The sequence below is a fragment of the Myotis myotis genome, unplaced genomic scaffold, assembly GCF_014108235.1.
Source record: "Myotis myotis isolate mMyoMyo1 unplaced genomic scaffold, mMyoMyo1.p scaffold_m19_p_20, whole genome shotgun sequence".
Lineage (NCBI taxonomy): Eukaryota > Metazoa > Chordata > Mammalia > Chiroptera > Vespertilionidae > Myotis > Myotis myotis.
In genome coordinates this window covers 14,886,006-14,907,380 of record NW_023416325.1, presented here as the reverse complement: position 1 = coordinate 14,907,380, position 21,375 = coordinate 14,886,006, and the positions used below count along the sequence as shown (strand labels likewise).

Genomic DNA, 21,375 nt, shown 5'->3' with positions numbered 1-21,375 from the left:
CTAACACAGGTCTGTTTACCTGAAAACCATGATGTTCCTTAAAACAATTCCCCAGGAAGAGGATGCCTCTACTGGACATCAGGGGAACTGACCCAGGGGTTCAGAGAACTCAGGCTGTCAAGAAAACCAAAACTTGACCTCCAATGGGGGTGCTCCATGATGAACCGTCAGGCTTGCAAGGGTAAGCCATGTTTTATAAATAAACCATAGAGTGTTAAACTAATATGTTAAATGCATCTCCCAAATTAAATTCTGGGGTGCAACAGCTTCAGATGTCTCCAATCTAAGTCAGAAAGAATCTATGGATTTAAATTAACAGAAGGCACAACCTAGATGGGCTCTACAATCATTTTGCCATGACAAACAGAAAGATAAAGGGAGGGGCCAGCAATATGAAAACTACCGTTAGCAGAAAAGGCTTGTCCCACGAGACCCAAGTTTTATGTTGCTACTGATTATGGAGGCAGGAAGTGGGGTTATCTTCTCCATTTTCAGATTCACTAGAGCATTTCTTTCTGTATTTGAGTACAAGGTTGCAAGGCTCTGCCGTTAGATCTAAAATTACTTCTCACTAGTTTCTGCATCCGCCACCTGGGGAAGTTACCTCATAACCAAGCCTCTCCAGCTACCCTGGCCCAAGGCTACTAAAGCACAGGATGTAGCCTTGAGTTGCCTCTAATGGGAGGTTGAGAAAATGGACTCCACACACCCCCACCTTTGGCAGTAAAAATACCAAGTGGACATTGTGTAGCATAGTTCTTTCCCACTACCTTTATTAGCCATAAACAGTAAGATCTCTCTCTAAAGATGAGGAAAGCCGGCTGGTGTGCCTCAGTGGTTGAGCGTTGACCTATGTACGAAATAGGAGGTCTCGCCAACGGCACATGCCTGGGTTTCGGGCTCGATCCCCAGTAGGGGGTGTGCATGAGGCAATGATTCTCTATCATTAATGTTTCTCTCTCTCCTTCTCCAAAGGGACTACAGCAATTCTCAGATGAATAAGAAATTACAGCTTGCTTGGCTTCAAAACAATGTATACTAGTGTTGAGATTAGTGCCCCTAGACTTTCTAATCAAATGTCTAGTCCACTCCTAGAACAGAAACCCTCAAAGTCCAAGAGTGGGGTTTTTTTTGTACAATTGTTTATACAAATTCAACAAAGGTAAAACTGAGTCGGGAAGGTCTAGGAAAACACCACCAAACAACAATGGCACTTATGAATGCATATCTTTACAACTGGGAAATAGCCATGTTATAAACCTGAAACGAGAACTCTGCTCACACTTCAAAGGAGAGAGAAAAGGAAAAGAAAGGCTACGTTGGGTCATTTACTCTACTTGACTCACCATATAAATTAGATCTATGTAGAGTCCAAGAGCTCATGCTGGAGCAAACCCTCCTGAGTGCAAAGGTTGAAGTTCAATTTTAAAATTTTTGAGAAAAGGGTGAATTCTATACAGGGGAACCTTGGCAAAGTGTCTTACTTCCACTATACTTTACATATATGCACAACATGCTTATGTAATTTCTTAACGTCCACAGCAGGCTCTCCGCTTCCAGGTAAACATGCTTTTAACCGGAAGGTCTCAGCCTGCTCTGCCAGGTCTGGGCACATGTATAGATGGATTATTTGTGTTGATGAAGTCCAGGGTAAGTTTTCTCCTACCTCAAGGAAACCAGGAAAGTTGGCAATCATAAAACAATAAAAACACTGATATGCATTCAAACCTTGCATAAATAACTTTTAAACAATTTGTACAAAAATAATTCCTCATAATGTAAGATGTAACAAAAACCAAACAAAATATGTCAAGACGGCAGATGTGTTGTGTGGTCCACTTAATGTTGACACCAAAACCCCGGAGTTGCAAGGAATGAGGTGTCCAGAACAAAACACCACCACAAAAAAAAAAACAACCCACAAAAAAACCCAGATAAACTCCTAAGCTCATGCTTCAGCAAGAGAATTTCTCCAAAGTTCATCCTCCTCTCCAACAGGAATGTCTTCTTGGTAAAGGACGCCTTAGAAATGGTCCAGAAAGCAGTGCAGTTACTATTCATAATAACCCAAATGTCCAGCTCACTCATCCCCAAAATGGGTGGTGGAACGGCATTGCCTTGGCAAGACTTGCAAAATGGTATCGCTCCGTAGTCTGTTGTTCCAAGTTCCAAATTGAAAAGAAAAGCCCTAGTTTCTGTAAAGTCTTTTTCCCTCCCCATGGCGCTGCCCCTTCCCCCCACCCACCCCGTATTTACACACTAGTCCTGGACTAACTCAGTTTTTGCAGGAGTTTTTCTTCCACTTGCCCAAACTGGACACTCACAGACATTTCAGCTATGAACTGCTCACAGCCTTCCTTGGTGACTTGCTTGCAGTACCTCAGGTCAATATGACAGATATTTCCACAGCGTTTGAAGAAGGACAGGCATTGGTCAGTGACCTTATTGCAGTCTGCAGGGAAGAGGAACACAATGTGAGGTTGGAGGGAACGTGGAGCCTGAACACAGGCCCCCAAATCCCAGGCGCTCAGCAACGGAGAAACTGGACTGAGCTCTTGAGCATATTCCAGCCCCTGCAGTAAAGCACACGAGGCCGGCACTACCTCTAGCTTATCAAAGTCCCTGTAGGTAATGCACAGGAGGCCAGCAGTACCTGTCTTATCAACGTCCCTGCAGGTTAGGAGGTGGCGTAAGGAAGCAAAGTGACAGCACCACATGAGTCAGCAAAGAACTGACTGACCGCCTTTCAAACAATCAGAGTTGCCCCTTTCAAGCAATGCCCTCAGGTCAACACAACATCTCCGCACAGCCGTGCCCAGATGCTTGGATGCACATTTCAGATAGTGTAAGTATAACCCGATCTCATAAAGGCCATGGGAATTCATGAACTTGGAACCAGCACAATGGAATGCTGTCTGCATCACAGGCGGTGCCACTAATAAACGAAGGCCGGGCAGTTAGATGGGAAAAGTGACGGGGTGGGAGGGTTTTAACACCTCACCTGTTCCAAGGGTACCCCTTAACCTTTCGATCAATCTCTCAAATTCCTCCCCACCAAGTGGCTGACCCTCTTTATAAGCTTGCTGCAAAAACAAGTGATGGAGGATGTGGAATTCTTTCAGAAAAATCATGCCACTGTCCCTCATGTCCCAGTTCCTTAAAAACAAACTCCCTCCCCATCAGCAAGTGCAACAAGATGCCAAACCATAGGGCACTGGAGGTTTCTTCTCTCCAACCACAGGCCCTGTGGCAGCAGGGTCAGGAAGGATGCATGAAATTTAAGACAACAATGACAGAAAGCAAGCTGCTTACTCCCAGTGAAAGCCTACTGGGCCTGGCCTGGCCTCATTGCCCACTGCTCCCCACCCATCCCACAGCACTCATCCCACCAGGTGCCAGCCTGTGCCCACTGAGGGAAGCTTCCCTGGCGCTTGTTTTGGGCCAGGAACCACAGTTCTATGTGCTCACAGCTACCAGCATTTCTGGTAGCAATTATTACAAATCTGGTAATAACTTCTGCAGCATGTTTCCCCTCTACACTGGGCTGTGTATCTGTCTTGATCACTGCTATGTCCTAACACCGAACACTGGGATCCTATAATAATAGCAGGTGCACAAATGTGAAATTCCCAGCTTGTCCCACGGGATGCTGGTCAGTCCCTGATGGGTGTCCCCGACTGACCTGATAAGTTGATTTCTGTTAAGGAGTCCCGGGTGGTGGTGCCCACTGCAGTGAGCAGGTTGATGGACTGGTCAGTAACATGGTTACAGTAACTAAGGTGGAGCTTGGAGAGCAGGGGCATGTGGCGGATGATGAGCCGCAGGGAGGCGTCGGTGATGTCCAGGCCTGCTAGACGCAGCTCCACGATGTTTCGGAGCTTGCTCCGATTGTCCATCTGACCTGAGGGGCAGGGAGGAGAGAGGCATCGATCAACCTGACAGGACACAAAAAGGCCTACCAGCCAGACATCGCACTTGGTTTCAGTTCGTCATTGAGTGTTTCCCCCCAAAAGTCAGAATCAGTTCCAATATTTAAGAATCAGATGATCGGCTGGCCAGTGTGTTTCAGTGGTTAAGTGTCGACCTATGCAGGAGGCAGCCAAACAATGACTCTCTTTCATCATTGATGTTTATATCACTATCTCCCTCTCCCTTCCTCTCTTAAATCAATAAAAAAAATATACATCAAATTTTACACACAGATTCTTGAAAGTTCCGAAGACCTAGAAACACAGAGCCCACTCTCCACCCAGCAGTACTGGGCCAAACGGTTTCCTCATTTAAGCTGCTGACGGGGAGCAATGACCCCAGAAACCCGACCTCGGAGAGCTCCACGGGAGCCCCTGTCCAACCACCCTGACCTGATGCTCCAGGGGGCCTGACGCCGATGCCGGATAAACTAACAGAAGCAGTGGGATTTGTGAGAGCCCCTGGGTGCCAGAAGCAAACTGAGCACAAAGCAGCCAAACCCCAGCCATCTCCTGGGGACAGGCAGAGGCCAGAGCAGGCTGGAGGACACGCTCACCAGATGGCACCCGTTCTCCATTAAGCATGTAATCGGGGCTTTGCACACCCTCTACACACCGTTGTGGTGAAAATCAGACCCAACAGCGCAGCTTGGTCACACCACCTCCCCATGGCCTTGCCCCCAAGCCTGGCCCCTCACCTGGCCTGTTATCTGTGGGCGGAGACAGGAGATCCCGCATCTGGGCATCCTTTAGCCCTTCTACCCACTGGACATCCAGGGTCCGGAGCAACGGACAACTGGAGGTACAGAGGGCCGAGACCGCGATCCATGAGCAGCCTGACAGCACCAAGTCTCGGAGCCCTGGGGGAACAGAGAAGGGGTCGCAGGTCAGGTGATGCACCAGCCCCCGCACCTGCACATTTGGGGTCCCTGGCCCTGCACTCACCTGGCAAACGGTTGATGAGCCAGCTCAGCTGTTTCTTGGAGATATTGGTCCAGCTGAGGTCCAGGGAGACGGGCTGTCGCCGGATGATGCCGCTCAGCATCAGGGGCGTGATGGACCTGCAGTGGTTCAGGTCGATGCGGGTCCATAACCGCTTATCACAGCACCTGGAGGCCAGACCCAGAAGAGGGGGTGCTGTCAGAGTTGGGGTCTCACTTGTGACAACTCCTCACTTTCCAATCTCAGGGACAGGCTCCTATCTCCACCCTCTGGACCCTTCTGTTTAGGTCCCGTCTGCCTGCACCTGGGCACCTCTGCTGTGACTGCCTCAGGCCCTCCCTGGAAGGTGCTGGCACCTGTTCTCCATTAAGCACTTAATGGGGGCTTAGCACACCCTTTACACCAGTGGTTCTCAACCTTGGCTGCACATTAGAATCACCTGGGAATCACATTAGTAACAAAGAAACAGAATTTCCGGAGGATGAGGCTCAGAAATCAGGATTTTAAAAAGATTGCCAGGTGATTCTAATGTGCAGCCAAGGTTGAGAACCACTGCTCTACACACCGTTTCTCAAAACAAGCCTGAGCAGTTATGTACCCATTCACGATGAAGGTAAATAACGGCCAGAAAGCTAGGAAATATCAAAGCTGGGCTTAAGGTCAGTCACTGGCACCATTGCTGTTAATAAGCCGGGCTAACACTTCAGGCCAGGGCTCCACCTGGTCTTCAGTTCATCTTCCAAGGAGCTACGTCAGGAAATCAAATAGGCTTCACCTCTTTTGACAAGTCCAGACTGACCGGACTGCGGTAGCTGCTGGAACTCTTGGAGGAAGATAATTAAGCTGGACTGGGCTTAGAAGCAGGGCATGACCACGGACTCAAGGTGGGACCCTACTTTCCACCCACACTCCATCCCTGGTCTAGCCAACCCTTAGCCCAGATCCGGGCACGCAACCAGCCCGCTGCCTCACCAGCGGTTCCAGGTCCTGCAGACCCGCATGCAGACACACAGGTCTTGGTGGCTGAGGTAGCTGAAGACGGCCATCCACACCTCCCTGTGCATGACGTGGGCCGCCCCATCGTCCAGGGGCAGCGAGTCGGGTGGGGGGCTGATGGGCGGCGGCCGGATCACGTGTCGCTCCATCTGCATGCACTTGGGCGGGGACACGGAAGGAGGGGGCCGGGAGATGACGCGGGGTGGGCTGCGCAGGCCGGGCCCCAGCTGGTGTCGCAGTTCCCGGGGGGTGCCGTTGAGCCCTTTGCTGAAGCGATGGGGGCGCTCGCAGAGGCCCACGGGCCGCTTGGGCTCCTCGTTCTCACTCTCGGGCTCCGACTTAATGGGCTGGTGGTTCTCATTGGCCAGGCTGCTCTCCGTCTTCTGGATCTCCTGATTGAGCTCCTTGCTCAGCTCCTTGCTCAGCTCCTTGTTGGGGAGCCGCCGTTTCCGGCGCATTTTCACCTTCTTCTTCTCGTCGTGACCCTCCGCGCTCTCGGTGCTGGGCCCCGCTGTGGGGGAGCTGGAGCGGGAATGGTCGCTCTCCCTGGTCTTGGGGGGCGCCTCAGGCAGGTCGTCCTCCGGTTCCTGCTTGAAGCGCCGGAGCGGCTTGTTGCCTAGAGCGATCCGGTCCTCGGCATTCTTCCAGGACCTCCGCTGAGGAAGGACGGGGGCAAGGGCAGGTGAGCAGGGGGCAAGGGCAGGTAAGTCCCCGCTCAGGGCTGCATCCCCTCAGGCCTCCCCACCCTCTTCCCAGGATCCTGCCCCAGTCCAGGCGTGAGGTGAAGGAAAGGAAGGGGAGGGCAGGGACAGTGGGTACCTTTTTCCTGAAAAGCTTATCTTCTTTGCCAGGTTTCAGCTGTCACAGAACAGAGAGAATGCAGAGCTTGCTCCCAGGCTCGAGGGATTTGGTCCCCTCTGCACCCAGCCCCAGCACCAGTCCGTGGTCTCTAGAGTAGGGGCTGGAGGGGCACCTCCCCCCAAACCCACTCTGATGGGGGGGCCCTGCCGGCTGGTTTTAAGGAAGAGGCTGGGGGCAGGGTAGTGTGGCCCAACTGTTCCCACCCAGCTGACCTCCCACCCTTGGCCAGACCCAGAGATATGCAGTGGCCCGTTCAGGTGGACTTAGCCCTGGGAGCGTCCTGGAGGCAGAGCCTTTACGGCCAGAGCGGGGAGAACAGAACCAGGCGCCACCTGGTGGCTGATGCTGGAAGGGCCAGTGGGCGGAGCGGGGCCACCGAGGTTTCCCAGATCCGCAGGGCTGCCCCGCCACAGTTCAGCTTCCCAGGCCCCGCGCCAGGACCCCGAGCCAGTGATCTGGGCAGAGGCCTGGGAAACTCGGGGGCAGGAGAACCAGGGGGGCGGGGTTCGGGGTGGAGGGGTGGCCTGGGGCTGGCAAGTCCCCAGGGCGTCCGGAGGGCGGGGCGAAGTGGGCGCACCTGCTGCTGGAAGTAGGTGAGACTGGATCTCCACCAAGGGCTGAGGCTGCTGCCTAGAGGGGGCCTCGGCGAGAGGTGAGAGGAGGAACCAGGGGACGTCTGGAGAGTCGAGGCCTAAAGGGGTGGGAAGAGGAGTGACTGGCTAGTTTCCCCCTCCTTTCTGTGGGGCGGGGCTCTCAGGATAGCCAGAGGCCAGGGTCCCAACTTCTCCCAACCGCCCATCCACGCCCTGCGCCCCCGCCCCCCTGCCCCGGACCGGCTGGGCCACCCGCGCCCCGCCCCTCCCCTCCCAGGACGTACTCGCTTGCGTCCACTCGGCTCTTGGGGCTTCTCGTATTTCCGCTTCCTCCTCAGGTGCACGTCGTCTGACTTTCGGCGCAGGATGCTGTCTGGGGGCACCTTCTTGGGGTGCTCGTCCGACCGGCGCCGGGGCGCCTCCTCACACTCGCTCCTCCGCTTGGCCGACTCCTGGCCTTCCTTGTTGTCCCGGTTCATCTTCTGCTCCTTGAGCAGGGAGCCGGGCAGGTTGGAGGCGTACTTGAAGCCAGGGCCACGCTTTTGCTTGTAGGCCAAAAAGAGAGAAGGGACAGGCGCACTGTATATCTTTGGACGAGCGCCCTGCCCTGAGCCCAGAGCACCCACCAGCCAACCATGTGGGCACAGGTTGGACTGGCAAGGCCGAGGTCCGCCCGTCCCTCCCGGGCTGACCCCTGGGATTGGGAGCCCGGCACTCACTTTCCCGGTCTTGCCGGCGTGGTTACACTTCGGACACTCCCAGCAGTTTGGAAGCTCATCGTTGACGACGCCCTCTGACTCCTTAATCTGCCAGGGACAGCCAGTCAGCAAACAGGGAGGGGGTTGGAAGAGGCCACTCCTGCCAGGAGCATTAGAGGCCCCCCCCCCCCCAGCCCTAGTCCCCCCCAATGCCATTTCCAGCCCATCTTTGGCTAAAAGAAAACAAGAGTGGTTAAGACAGGTGACTCTGAATTCATTGACTAGCCCTGTACTGGGCGGTGCTGGGTGTGAGCAAGTCAGACCTGCTGTCCCCTCCCTGGAGGAGCTGCTGATGTGGGAGAGAGAAGTAACCAGGCAATTAAGACGTGGTGGTCTGACTTCCAAAGTCTGGGAATAGCAAAGCGTCCCCTTCAGAGTGAGAGTCCGTGTGTGTGTGAGAGAGAGGGGGCAGGCGGTGAGCGTCACAACAGACCGGTCAGGCCACCCAGGGAAAGGGGACACTCAGGGCCCAGGTACCATTTGGGGCAGGCCCACCCTGACCTCTTTAAAACACACAGATGCACACAAGCTGACAGGGAGGTGCCAGGTATGTCGACATTCTCCTGGGACAGAAGCTGTGTGCCAGCCCACAACAGTCTCTTCCTTTCAAAGGAAGAACCTGCTGCCCAAGACAGGCAGGCACAGCACGGCCGCCCCCAGACTGCAGCCCTGCTGCACACACCAAGGGCAGGTCCCCGGCACCCGGGAACACAACCCCCGAGTGCAGGGGTGGGCAAACTTTTTGACTCGAGGGCCACAATGGGTTCTTAAACTGGACCGGAGGGCTGGAACAAAAGCATGGATGGAGCGTTTGTGTGAACTAATATAAATTCAAAGTAAACATCATTAAGTAAACATCATTACATAAAAGTGTACGGTTTTTTTTTTTTTTTTAGTTTTATTCATTTCAAACGGCCGGATCCGGCCCGCGGGCCGTAGTTTGCCCACGGCTGCCCTAGTGTTATGGCCCTCACCTGGCCAAGCCCCGGTTCGGTCAGAAGCCCCAAGCCAGGGTCCCAGCAAGCAGCCTGACCAGCCAGCGTCTCCCTCTGGCCCAGGTGGAGCCTCTGGAAACTCTATAGTTCTGAGGTACTGCCTGGGGGTGGGGGGAGCCCTGCACCTGTGCGTGAGGTCGGAGCTACTCCAGACCCTTCTTGCCCTCAGCTCGTATCTGACACACAGAATGCCCCCGATGTGAGGGCCCTCCATGGAGGAGTCTAAGTGTCCCCTGCCCCCCGAGCTTCACCAACACTAGAGGCCTCGAGGAGGGGTGTCGAGCAGCATAGCCCGGTGCCCCCGGGGCCGCTCACCTTAAGGCATCCAGGGTGGATGATTTCGTTGCAGATGGAGCACTCCATGAGCATGAGGTTAAACTTGCCTTCTTCCTCTTCCACCGTGTCTTCCTTCCCCGCCTCGCCACACACTAGGCACACGGCGGTGTGGGGCAGCACTGGCTGGAGAACCGGGGAGAGCAGAAGTCAACAGAGGCCGGGACCCCATGGGGAACGGGGCAAAGGCATGAGCTACTCTCCTCCGGCCTGCCACTGTCATTCATTCATTCAGTCACTCATTCAAAGACTTAACACTCCTGCCTCTGTGCGCCAGGTACCAACTACTCGTAGCGCTGGGAGTACAGCAATAAACGCCTCCGCCGTCCTGAGCTTGAATCTTACTGGAGGGAGGAGGACAAAGTGGAGAATACAGTATATTAAATGGTGGCAAGGGATATGGAGAAAAATACAGCAAGCAGGGCCAGGGCCAGGGCCAGGGGTGGAAGGCGGGCTCATCTGAAACGTGGAGGTCAGGGAGTGAGTCCAGCTCTGTGGGGGCTGAGGCTGCATTTCCCCAGGGGTATCAAAGCCTAGGCCATGGACTCCGGGGTCCCCAAGACCTTCACAAGGAGGACTGGGAAGTAGGTCAAACCCCCTTCAGAACAATACTAAGCCCTAGCCAGTTTGGCTCAGTGGATAGAGCATCGGCCTGCAGACTGAAGAGTCCCGGGTTCGATTCTGGTCAAGGACATATGACCACGTTGCGGGCTCCATACCAAGTAGAGGGCATGCAAGAGGCAGCCAATCGATGATTCTCTCTCATCACTGATGTTTCTCTCCCTCGTCTTTCCTCTCTAAAATCAAAATGTATTTAAAAAAATAAAAAAGAACAATACTAAGACGTTATCTGCCTTTTTCACAGTGTTGACAATATACGCTGCTGGGCAATGGCACTAGACGGGGCAGGGCTCACAGTGCCCTAGCGGTCACTGGGCTACTCCTGGCCACGCAGTCATTAAAAAGATCAGTTTCATTTAAGAGTGTCTTTGATGAAGCAGCAAAAACGGTTAATTTTATTAAGACATTGACCCTTAACAAAATAGATCCAGAGACATTGAAGCATGAAGCAGACTAAGGTATTTCAGAGGGAAAGGTGGGAGCAGGAAAAAGAGATTAACCAAAGAACTTATGTGCATATATGCATAACCCATGGACAGACAATAGTGCGGTGAAGGCCTGGGGAGGGGAGGGAGCAGGGTGTAGAGGGTCACTGGGGGCAGAGGGGAGACACATCTGTAATACTTTCAACAATAAAGATAAATTTAATAAAATAAATAAGTGAAACCTTGGCCCTTGATCCCTTTACCATTCTGTGTGACAAAATAGGGAAGTGCTTCTGCCGCATGCCAAGCGGGGCCCTCTGAAGCAGAAGCACTCACGTGGCCACGCTGAGGGCTCGCTGGCCACTTCCTCCAGAACATCTTCTACTTGGAAGGACTTTTAGAAAAGCCCACGGATATGGGCATTATCTCCTCAAAGACAAAACAAGGGAGCCTGTCGTTTCCAGAGAAATAACTTACAGCTTGGGCTGCAAATGGTACGACGCTAATTTTCAAACAGAAATTAGAACCTTAGAAAACTTACGTTAGCCACTATGAACCCAACAGCTCCCCAAAGACCTTCCTGACGAGATTGGTAGCAGTGTTAGCAAATGTGGTTTCGAGTGTGTTTGGTTTTTTTGTACAACGCTGTGCACCAATATTTAGAAAAGCTGCGTAACTCAGGGCACCAGTATTTTCTAAATGGCTGAAGCATGATGTTGCAACATCATCTATGAGCAAATGAGCTATTTCAGGGGCAAGAACGACTAATGACATTTAAGTAACTACGAAAAAGTTCATTGATAACAGATTCAGAGTCCACATTACAATTAACCTTTAAGAAGCTGCCACGGTTGAGTGCGGGTGGAATACCTGAAAAAATACCCACGATGATCTGAAATGACTGTTAAAAACACTCCTGCCTTTTCAGCCACGCACCTGAGTGAGGCCAGACAGTCCTCATACGGTTCCTCTAAAACATCGCAATACAGTGAATACTGAAACAGATACGAACATCCAGGTCTTTTCTAACGGACCAGGAATGAAAGAGATTTACAGAAACATAACACATTGCCATTCTTTCCACTAACCATTTTTGTTTGGAAGATGAAGTTACTTCTCATAAAAATGTTATTTATGTTTTCATGAAGTGGATTTCTTATTATTTTTGAATGAGTTCAGTGTTAATTCTGAATATAGTCACTTTAATAAGTAAATAAGCCACATAAGCAAAAGCTCTTTGGGTCCTAATGATATTGAAGAGGGGAAAGGCCGTTAAACGCCCTGCCCTGACACGCTGCCTTTCTACACACCTGCTCCCAGCACCTGGCACAGGGATCCAGAGGAACCACACAGGCAACATTTAATAAACTGAGTCAGAGGAGCTTCGAATACGCAGGGATATACAGATATATACGCCACTGGACATCCCAGTGGGGAAAAAAATCTACAAAATGGCACAAACACTGAAATTCAAATAAATAGAACATAAGGAAGGTAAGAGAATCATCATTCCTTCAACAAATACTTAAGGAACATCTGCTAAAGCCTGAAGCAAGTGGCCGAGAGGGGAACAGTGATGAGGGAGACAGCTGTTCCTCAAGGTTTTTAGGAAGATGAAGGCAGATCATGCAGAAATTCTAGGGAAACGGAGATGAGTCGTGTACAGGTGTTACCGGGAGCAGCAGAGGCGGGTGCTGGAGGAGGCACAGAGCCAGGGAATTTGGGCTCAGAGAGGAGAGAAGAGGGGAGCGCATTGGGACACACTGAGGGCGCTGGTCTAGGATGGGGTAGGCGTCTGACTGAAAGAGTGATGAGAGGTAGAAACAAAAGGAAGCACAGATCCAGGAGAGGAAGTCCAGGAGCTGGAGATGGTGCTGGACGGTGGGAGGGGATCAAGTCTGCGGGGAAGCCTCGTGGAGAGGGGGCAAAGGGAAGGCTGCTGTGGGAAGAGGGAGGCTCTGGCACATGGAGAGAGAAGGCCTAGAAAAGGAAGACGGGTAGTAAAACATCCGACAAAGTGGAAGGGCTAGAAGAAGAGTAAGGAGCCTCCCTCATACCCCCCACCCCCAGCCCCCACCGTCATGCCAAGCCTGCATTTGCAATCAGTTCCAAAAGCCACATCAGGGTGGGAAGGAGGAGACACATAAATGTGAGGTTTCCTTCAACCAGCACCGACTGTGCCAGGTACCGGACTAGGACCAGAACCGCAAAGAATAGGTGATAGGCCTGGCTGGCGTGGCTCAGTGGTTGAGCGTCAACCTATGAACCAGGAAGTCATGGTTCGATTCCTGGTCAGGGCACATACCCGGGTTGCAGGTTCAATTCCCAGTGTGGGGTGTGCAGGAGGCAGCCTATTGATGATTCTCTCTCATCACTGATGTTTTATTTCTCTCTCTCTCTCTTTTTTTTAATCCTCACCCAAAGATATTTTTCATTGATTTTTAGAAGAGAGAGGGTAAGACAGAGAAATATTAATGTGAGAGAAACACATCAATTGGTTGTCTCCTGCAGGAGCCAGGGAGGACCCTTCAGTCCACAGGACCAACACTCTATCCCCTGAGCCAAACTGGCTTGGGCTCTATCTCCCTCTGAAATCAATAATACATACATATATATATATATATATATATATATATATATATATATATATAAAATAGGTGATAGCAGAGACAGGTTTCCTCTAACTGGGCCTGGGACACTGGGCGGGAGGGAGAGGGTGGAAGAGAAAAAACAAGGCTACAAAGGAAAGACAGTCCCAGGTCATGGCCAACACACCCAGTTTTAGGTGACACTGTTTTCAAAAACAAGAGCCTCTACAGACAACCTCTCAAATCCTGACAGAACACAACAAGTCACATGGACCACCTCTCTACAAAAATGCACCCACGCACACACACAGATAAAAATCTGTATTTAATTTCAAGGGGGATCTCAAATTCCCTGAAATCCATTCAAATGACCTGGGTACATGTAACAAAAACAGAAGCAATGAAACTTAAAAACTTCTGCACAGCAAAGGAAATAATCAACAGTGAAAAGGCAACCTATGGGTGGGAGGAAATATTTACAAATCATTTATGTAAGTGGTTAATGTCCAAATTATACAAAAGGCTCCCACTACAACCACAAAAACAGAAGCAATCCAATTTAGAAATTGGGCAAAGGACTTCAAGTCATTTCTCCAAAAAAGCCCCACAGACATCACGTATCGAACCTACAAAAAGAAGCTCAATATCACTCATCATCAGGAGAATGCAAATCAAAACCATAATGAGATATCATACCTCATACCCATTGGGATGGCCACTCTAATAAAATAAAAACAAACAGAAAATAACGAGAAATTGTGGAGAAAACAAGAAACATGGGGAAAACCGGAACCCTCGTGCACAGTTGGTGGGAATGTGAAATGGTGCAGCCATGATGGAAAACAGTGTGGAGGTTCCTCAAAAACTTAAAAAAAAAAATAGAACTACATAGGATCCAGCAATCCCACTTCTGGGAATATATACAAAAGAATTCAAAAAAGGACCTCAAAGAGGTATCGGCACACTCATGCTCATCGCAGCATCATTAACAATAGCCAAGAGGTGGAAGCAACTTTAATGTCCAAGGACAGAGGAAAGAATGAAGAAAATGCAGTAGATACCACACAATGGAATAGCATGCAGCCTTTAAAAAGAATGAAATCCTGCCACAGGCTACGGCGTGGATGAGCCATAAAAGGATTATGCTGGATGAAATAAGCCAGTCCCAGAGGAAGAAACCCTGTCTGATTCCGCTCACATGCAGCGTCTAAAGTAGTCCTACTGAGAAGCAGAAAGCAGAAAGGTGGCTGCCAGGGGCTGGCGGGTCGGGAGGGGGAAGAGGAGTTGAGGTTTAATGGATATAGAGTTTCCATTTGGCAAGATGAAACAGTCCCAGAGATCAGTTTCACAACAATGGGCATATAGGTTGTATGACTGTACTGTACACTTAAAACTGGTTAAAATGATGGGGATGTAAAATACAGCCTAGGAAATATAGTCAGTAATACTGTGCTAACTATATACAGGGCCAGGTGGGTACTGGAAATATCAGGGGGAACACTGTGTAAAATAGATGATTGTCTAACCACGATGCTGTACACCTGAAACCAACACAAAATAATATTGAATGTAAACTATATTTTACAAATCCCCCAAAAAACCTTTTAAAAAAATAGAGATAAAAATAATTGGTGAACATAAACCACCGTTTGATCAGAAGAAAAATGTTTTATTTGTGCACTGAAATTGATATATCTGTTTATTTGGTTGTGTGGATCGGGGAGTGGATTTTTGCCTGTTTGTTTAGGAAGTAAGTACAAGTAACAATAAAATTTTGAAAAAAGAAAGTGAAAATATATTGTGATAATTTATTGGAGCTTATCGACTTTTAGTAAGTTTAAGTACGAATAAAATGTTTCTTATGCCAAAAAAAACCCCCCACAAAAATCCTTGTACACATGTATTGAATATAGCACAAAAATATATTTATTTTGCCAAAAAAAACAAGTTAAAATTGTAAATTTTGTTATGTATTTTTTTACAATAAAAAACAAAACAGTGTGTCCTGTCGAGGGACAAGGGGGAGGTGCCCCTGGGCTTGGAGGGCACAGCAGGCTCGCGGATGCCAGGCTGGGCCTTGGGAGTAGCTCGCCCAGGATCCTGTCCCTACCCCCACAGGGAGGACCCCCGGGCCTTGAAAGCAGCACCCCAGGGAAAGCAGACTGCATGGGTGCATGCGGGAGGGAACCCACAGGCAGACCATGGGCCATGCTGGCCAGGCTCTGCAGCCGCCCGGAGCCCCATAAATCAGCCTCTTTCTCCGGGGCTGCCCCTTCAGGAGGAGCACTGACCTTCCACCCAGACCTCGGACTTTGAAGGTAGGACAGGAAGGAAGGGAGGGCCTACATGAGCTGGATCATAAATGCTGGCAACGGGGTCACAGACGGGATAGGCTGCCCTAACCTCCCTAACGGCAGAGACTTCAAAGCACCCGGTCATCTCGGGGAGGAAGGAGGTGTAAGACCATCAGACGATGGAGAAAAAGGAGCCTCAGCCCATGGCAGGAAGCTCTGCCCTGTGGAATCTGAAAACAGCACTCATCGGAGCCCCTTTCTTTCCCGAGGGCGCGCTGCTGCGGGAACCTTCTCTGTAAGCAGAGAAACAAACCGGCCGGTGTAGGGGGGCCCGATGTAGACGGGGCGCCGGGTCTACTGCAGAGCAGCGCCGGTCCTGCGGCGCCCGGAGGCCCCTCGTGCCACTCACCGCGATGCACTGCCGCATGATGCAGCTCTGCTTCATCCGCCCGGGGCCCCCGAACTTCTTCATGTCCTTGCAGAAGTGGCACTCGCCGCACTCGGTCCGCAGGCAGGCCTCGCACTTGCGGCATCGCGTCCGGCGCCGGCGAGCTCCCGCTGTGGCCCGATTGGCGGCCAACTTCACCGCGGAGGCGGGGCCCAGCTTCCCTTTGGGCCTCCCTATGGCCCGGTTCTGCAGGAGAACACACAGGACCGGTGAAATGCGAGGCTGCAGGGCGGGCCAGACCCCCAGCAGACGGCAGTACAGGTTGGCTTGTATCCCCCCCACCAAAAGAATATATATGTCAGCGTGTAACCCCGGGACCTCAGAATGGGACCCGATGTGCAGACAGGGTCTTTACAGAGGTAACCGAATTGAAGCCAAGTCGTCGGATGGGCCCTAACCCAACATGACTGGTGTCCACGTGAAAGGGGGCAATTTGGACACAGCCCAGAGGGAGCGCATGTGAAGACACGGAGAAGCCGCAGATGTGATGCCTCGAGGAGCTGAGAAATGTCAGTCGGTGCCCGAAGCTGGAAGAGATGCGGAAGGATCCTCGCCTACAGCCTTGGGAGCAAGCACAGCCTTGGGAGCAAGCACGGCCCTGTCCACACCTTGAGGGCAGACTTCGGGCCTCCGATCTGCGAGAGACTTAAGTTGCTGTTGCTTTAAACCACCCAGCTGTGGTTCTTCCTATGGCAGCCCCAGGAACCTAACACCGCGGCCACTCCGGCTTCTGACGGACGCCCTGGCTCAAGACCCTCCCGCGGCCCCACGCTGGAGGGCAGGCCCTGTGATTGTGCCTCCCCAGAGAGGCCACACGGGGCCACGCGGCCAGCCTGTTCGCTGTGCCAGGAACACCCTCCCCACACCACGCGGCTACCGCCTGCTCTTCCTGCAGGCCCCAGCCACACACTGCTTTCTGCCCACGGCTCTCTGACCACCCTGCACGGCCCCTCGCAGCACTTATCAGGCCTTCCCTTTGAGACAAGGGGCTCAGGAAGGCAGGGATCAAGGGTGTCTTGTCACCGCTTTCCTTCCACAAGACGATGGACATAGAATGTGCTCAATAAACCAAACAGACCCCCAGGAGGATGAGACAGTAACCCTACGGAGCCCTGACTTCCGAGACCTTCTCGAAATGGGCTCCAAACCCTTCCTCCCCCGTGACTCAGAAGGAAACGGCAGGTAGATTAAATGTTAAACAGTGAACGCGCCAGTGTCCTGCTCAGAGGTCCTTGTATGCTGGCCACCAGCCCGAGCCTCCTGCAAACAAGAATCTGTGGTGGAGCTCCTGGTCAGCCCCTGGGGAACGCTGTCTGCTGAGGTCCCCTGTCGACCTACGATCGGAAGAGGGAAGGACCAGGATGCGGAGTGTGTCTTGTCTAAGTAGCACGCATTTGCTGGAGAATGGTTCACCCCTCTGTCAGAGAGACCATGACTCATCCCAAAACTATCTGATATGAATGGCAGTTAATACTCAAAGCCCCTTCTCAGCCAACTCAGGAAGCTTCAGTCCAGCTCCAGCCTTTGCATTTTAATTGCTGGTCACAGGACCACGACTGTGCTGAGGCCCTCCTTACCCTCCCATGACACACCACTGCCCCAACCCCACGGGAAACGTACAACCACCTCAGGAAGAGAAACAGTCCACCTGGCTGCGTGAATAAAGCCTCACCCTCATCCATTTTCTTTATTTTCCCAGCAGCCTGTAGCATTCGAGGAGACCGCAAGGCCTCTGACAACTGTGGGGCCCACTCCGCGAGGTGCTGCTGCTCTGATCTTAATCCAGCTCAACCTGCTCTGAACTCCACAGCGGGAAGGGGGATGCTAAACCCGGCTCCGCTGACCCCTTTGTCCTCATCTCCCACAAAGCCACACCCAGCTCGGCCATGCCTGCCCACCTCCGGGGCAGCCTCAACACCGGTGACTCTTCCTTCGAGCAGCGAAGGGTCTCACCGTCTCCTTGCACTGTCCTTGCACAACATCCCAGGAAAGCCTGGGCCACCCCCAAGTTGCACATTTCACAGCGATAATGCCAAATTGGCCTACATATTGTGTAGGTCAGGTCTTGCTGCCAGAGGAGCAGTTAAAAAAAAAAGATCGGTTTTCAGAGCCTTTGGATTTGAGAATGGAACATAAAAGACCACGGGCCTAAAAACTAAGCAACGACAAGGACGCTGACGGCAGAGAAGGTGGCTATCTGCTGAGTACGCACTATCGCGCTCATATTTCACGTGTGATATTCCCTAATTTTCCCAAATAATAACCCAATGAGATGCTGTTTTTCAGAAGAGGAAACTGGAGCTGGGGGTTCAGTGACTTGCCCGTGGTCCCGGAGTCAGCAGAGGCTGCGCATGCCCTCAAGCCATGCTCTGAACACTTCAGCCCAGGACTAAAGGCAAAGAGGGCGAGAGCCCCCCAGAGTGCGCACGCCCGTGGGAGGGGTTCACAGCTAGTGCCTCGACACCCATAGTATGGTGGGCGCCAACAGGAGGTGCAGAGAAGCACATGTGCTTCCAGAGAAATGGAAACCAGGACGGTTTCCCCCTCTCTTCACAGCGCAGAAGAATACACCTCCTGTTAACAACTCACTCTTCCAATCGTCACATGAGCAACCAGGGGGGGTACCCAGAGCTTCCAGTCAGGTAGAGAGGGAGCGCAGGGGCCAACTTCCAAGGACTAGCTTCTTTGGTGAAGAACTGAATAAACAACATTTTAAAAATTCCAAGATCCAAATAGGCCTCTCCCCTCCCACTCAGGAATGGCAGGTATAAACAGCCGCTGAGCCAGGCCTGTGGCCTCACTGGCCACAAACTCAGTGTCCATCCAGCCCGAGTCCCGGAGCCAGGATGCGACTGAAACAAGCCCACCTTCCCGTGCTTTCCAAAGCACATTCCTATCGCGAGAAGCATTTTTCTAATCTATGGAAAAACAAGCCCGTCTGGATCTCGATGGCAGCTGAGACATCCAAAAAAATAACAGAGCAAATGACAGAAATGACAGATAAGGCCTCAGAAGAGTGTAAGGAGCCGCTGATCTGAGGACCTTAATTCCGACCCCTCTAGCTGGCTGCCAAATCAAGCTGGAAATGCGGCTGCTGCCACAGTTCAAACAAAGATGTCAAGTGTCAAGACAATTCGGGGGAGGGAGGGGTGTCTTTTCAACAAATAGATATCCATAAGCAAAAAAATAAAGTTAGACCCCTACCTCACACTACATATAAACACTAACTGAAAAATGGGTTGAAGATCTAAATCAGCGGTTCTCAACCTGTGGGTCGCGAGCCCTTTGGGGGTCGAACGACCTTTCACAGGGGTCGCCTAAGACCATCGGAAAACACATCTATAATTACATATTGTTTTTGTGATTAATCACTATGCTTTAATTATGTTCAATTTGTAACAATGAAAATACATCCTGCATATCAGATATTTACATGACGATTCATAACAGTAGCAAAATTACAGTTATGAAGTAGCAACAAAACTGTATGGTTGGCGGTCACCACAACATGAGGAACTGTATTAAAGGGCCGCGGCATTAGGAAGGTTGAGAACCACGAGTCTAAATGCAAGAGCTAAAACAATAAAACTCTTCGAAGAAAGTTTAAGGATAAATCTTCATGGCCTTGGATTAGGCAAGGGTTTTCTGGATGACGCCAAAGGCACAGGCAACAAAAGAAAAAAGATAAACTAGACTTCAAAAGAAGAAAAAGGGAAAAAGATAAGCTGGACTTCAAACTTAAAAACTGTTGTGCTTGAAGAGCTCTACATAATGAAAAAGACCACAGAATGGGAGAAAATCCTTGCAAATCATGTATCTGGAAAGAAGCTGGTATCCAGAATACATAAAAAACTCGAACGACTCAACAATTAAAAAAAAAAATCCCAAATTAAAAATAAGCAAAGGATTTAGTTCTCCAAAACAGATAAACAAATGGGCAGTAAGCACAGGAAAAGCACACAAGCCCGGCTGGTGTGGTTCAATGGTTGAGCCTCAACCTATGAACCAGGTCAGGGCACATGCCCGGGTTGTGGGCTCGATCCCTAGTAGGGGGTGTGCAGGAGGCAGCCAATCAATGATTCTCTCTCATCATTAATGTTTCCATATCTCTCTCTCTCTCTCTCTCTCTCTCTCTCTCTCTCTCTCTCTTTCCTCTCTGAAATCAATAAAAATATATTTTTTAAAAAGATGTTCAACACCACTAGTCAATAGAATATGTGACAAGCACGTGAGACTTGTTCATTAACCCGCTCACTCACACATCCACCCACCTACCCACCCGAGTGTTTTCAGGCTACGAGTTATGTACCAGATTCAATGCTGGAATGATAAAGGTGAGTAAGAGCAGTTCACAACTCTCAAAAGCGCTAGAGCCGGGGCGGGGGGGGAGATACAGACTGTAACCACATGAACGCAATGCAACACGATGATGATATCAGAAGCTAACACCTCAACATCTGTATCGATAATCAATGAGGTGGAAATCATCATTTCTATTTAGCAGTGAGGAAACTGAGGGACAGCATAGTCAAGTACTCCCCCCTAAGCCATAGCGCCGGTAAGTGAGAAGCCGAGATACGCACCCAGAGAGTGGCTCAAAAGCCTGCACTCTGGTGTGCTGGTCCCAGGAGAAATGCCTCCTTTCACTGGGGAGGGGGGTTGGGAAAAGTGTCACAGACACAGGAGGTGGTGACTACACAGAGTCTTAGAGGGGGACTAGGACTCTGCAGGCCAGGGGTAAGGGTGGGGTTAGGGAGTGGATATTCTAGGCAGAAGGAAGAGTAAGATAGAGATGTGAAACAACACGACACATTGAAGGAATCGCTTGATATGGCTGCGGACGAGCAGCCCTGAGGTGGCAGGAGCCTAACCCCGCAGAGCCTCGTGTGCCACATGAGAAATGGTGGCCCCTGGAAGGGTCGTCCAAGGACTTTATATACAGGAACAGCACGATCGGATTCTGGCAAGACTGTGGGGAGTATTTTTGGGGCAGTGGGTGAGACGAAAGGCAGGGAGGTGAGATGAGGATCCCGCAGCAAGCAGTCCAGCTGAAGATTATGAAGACATGAATCGGAGGAATGAGAGGAGGGGATGACTCAGGAGGTATTTTAGACGCTGACCCACTGTTCGAAGATCCGGGAGGCTGAGTGAACATGGGGTACGCAGGCAGGCAGAGTCCTGAAAAACCTGGAGGTTTCTGGCTTGAGCAACAAGAGAACAAGGGGCTTAGGAGAAGACCGAGAACAATGGCTCCGCTGTGGAATGTGAGGAACCCATGGGACATCCAAGGAAAGTGGCCAGCAGGCAGGAGGGACCGGAGCTGACACATACAACTGGGAATCCGCAATAGTGGTACACTAAAGTCCAGGAGGTTGTCCAGGCAGAATGGGCAGAGGGAAAAGAGGGTCCCCTAAGCAGTACCTTCAAGACTAAAAACATCTAAGGGTCAGGTGACTAAGAGCAAACTGCTGAATGGTCAGAACGGCAGGCAAGGCAGCAGGTGGTGTGGCATCCCCCGAGAGCCAGGGAACAATTTCAAGAAGAGAGCTGGCC

At 51.2% G+C, this 21,375-nt stretch overlaps 1 protein-coding gene across 7 annotated transcripts in view; it reads right to left on the bottom strand.

Annotated features, from left to right (window-relative positions):
• Positions 1-1,725: 1,725 nt before the first annotated feature.
• KDM2B (lysine demethylase 2B) overlaps positions 1,726-21,375 on the bottom strand; it is a 90,515-nt gene continuing 70,865 nt past the window's right edge. For 3 of the 7 annotated variants that reach the window (XM_036353443.1, XM_036353444.1, XM_036353450.1), the window contains 10 exons: positions 15,784-16,008; positions 9,429-9,572; positions 7,645-8,166; positions 7,345-7,458; positions 6,726-6,764; positions 5,883-6,562; positions 4,914-5,077; positions 4,667-4,828; positions 3,683-3,901; positions 1,726-2,452 (listed from right to left, as the gene is read on the bottom strand). In XM_036353443.1, the coding sequence (XP_036209336.1) occupies positions 2,271-2,452; positions 3,683-3,901; positions 4,667-4,828; positions 4,914-5,077; positions 5,883-6,562; positions 6,726-6,764; positions 7,345-7,458; positions 7,645-8,166; positions 9,429-9,572; positions 15,784-16,008 (2,451 nt within the window). In that variant the 3' untranslated portion in view covers positions 1,726-2,270. The remainder of the gene's footprint in view (positions 2,453-3,682; positions 3,902-4,666; positions 4,829-4,913; positions 5,078-5,882; positions 6,563-6,725; positions 6,765-7,344; positions 7,459-7,644; positions 8,167-9,428; positions 9,573-15,783; positions 16,009-21,375) is intronic. The other 4 variants (XM_036353446.1, XM_036353448.1, XM_036353445.1 and 1 more) reach the window with 3 other exon arrangements.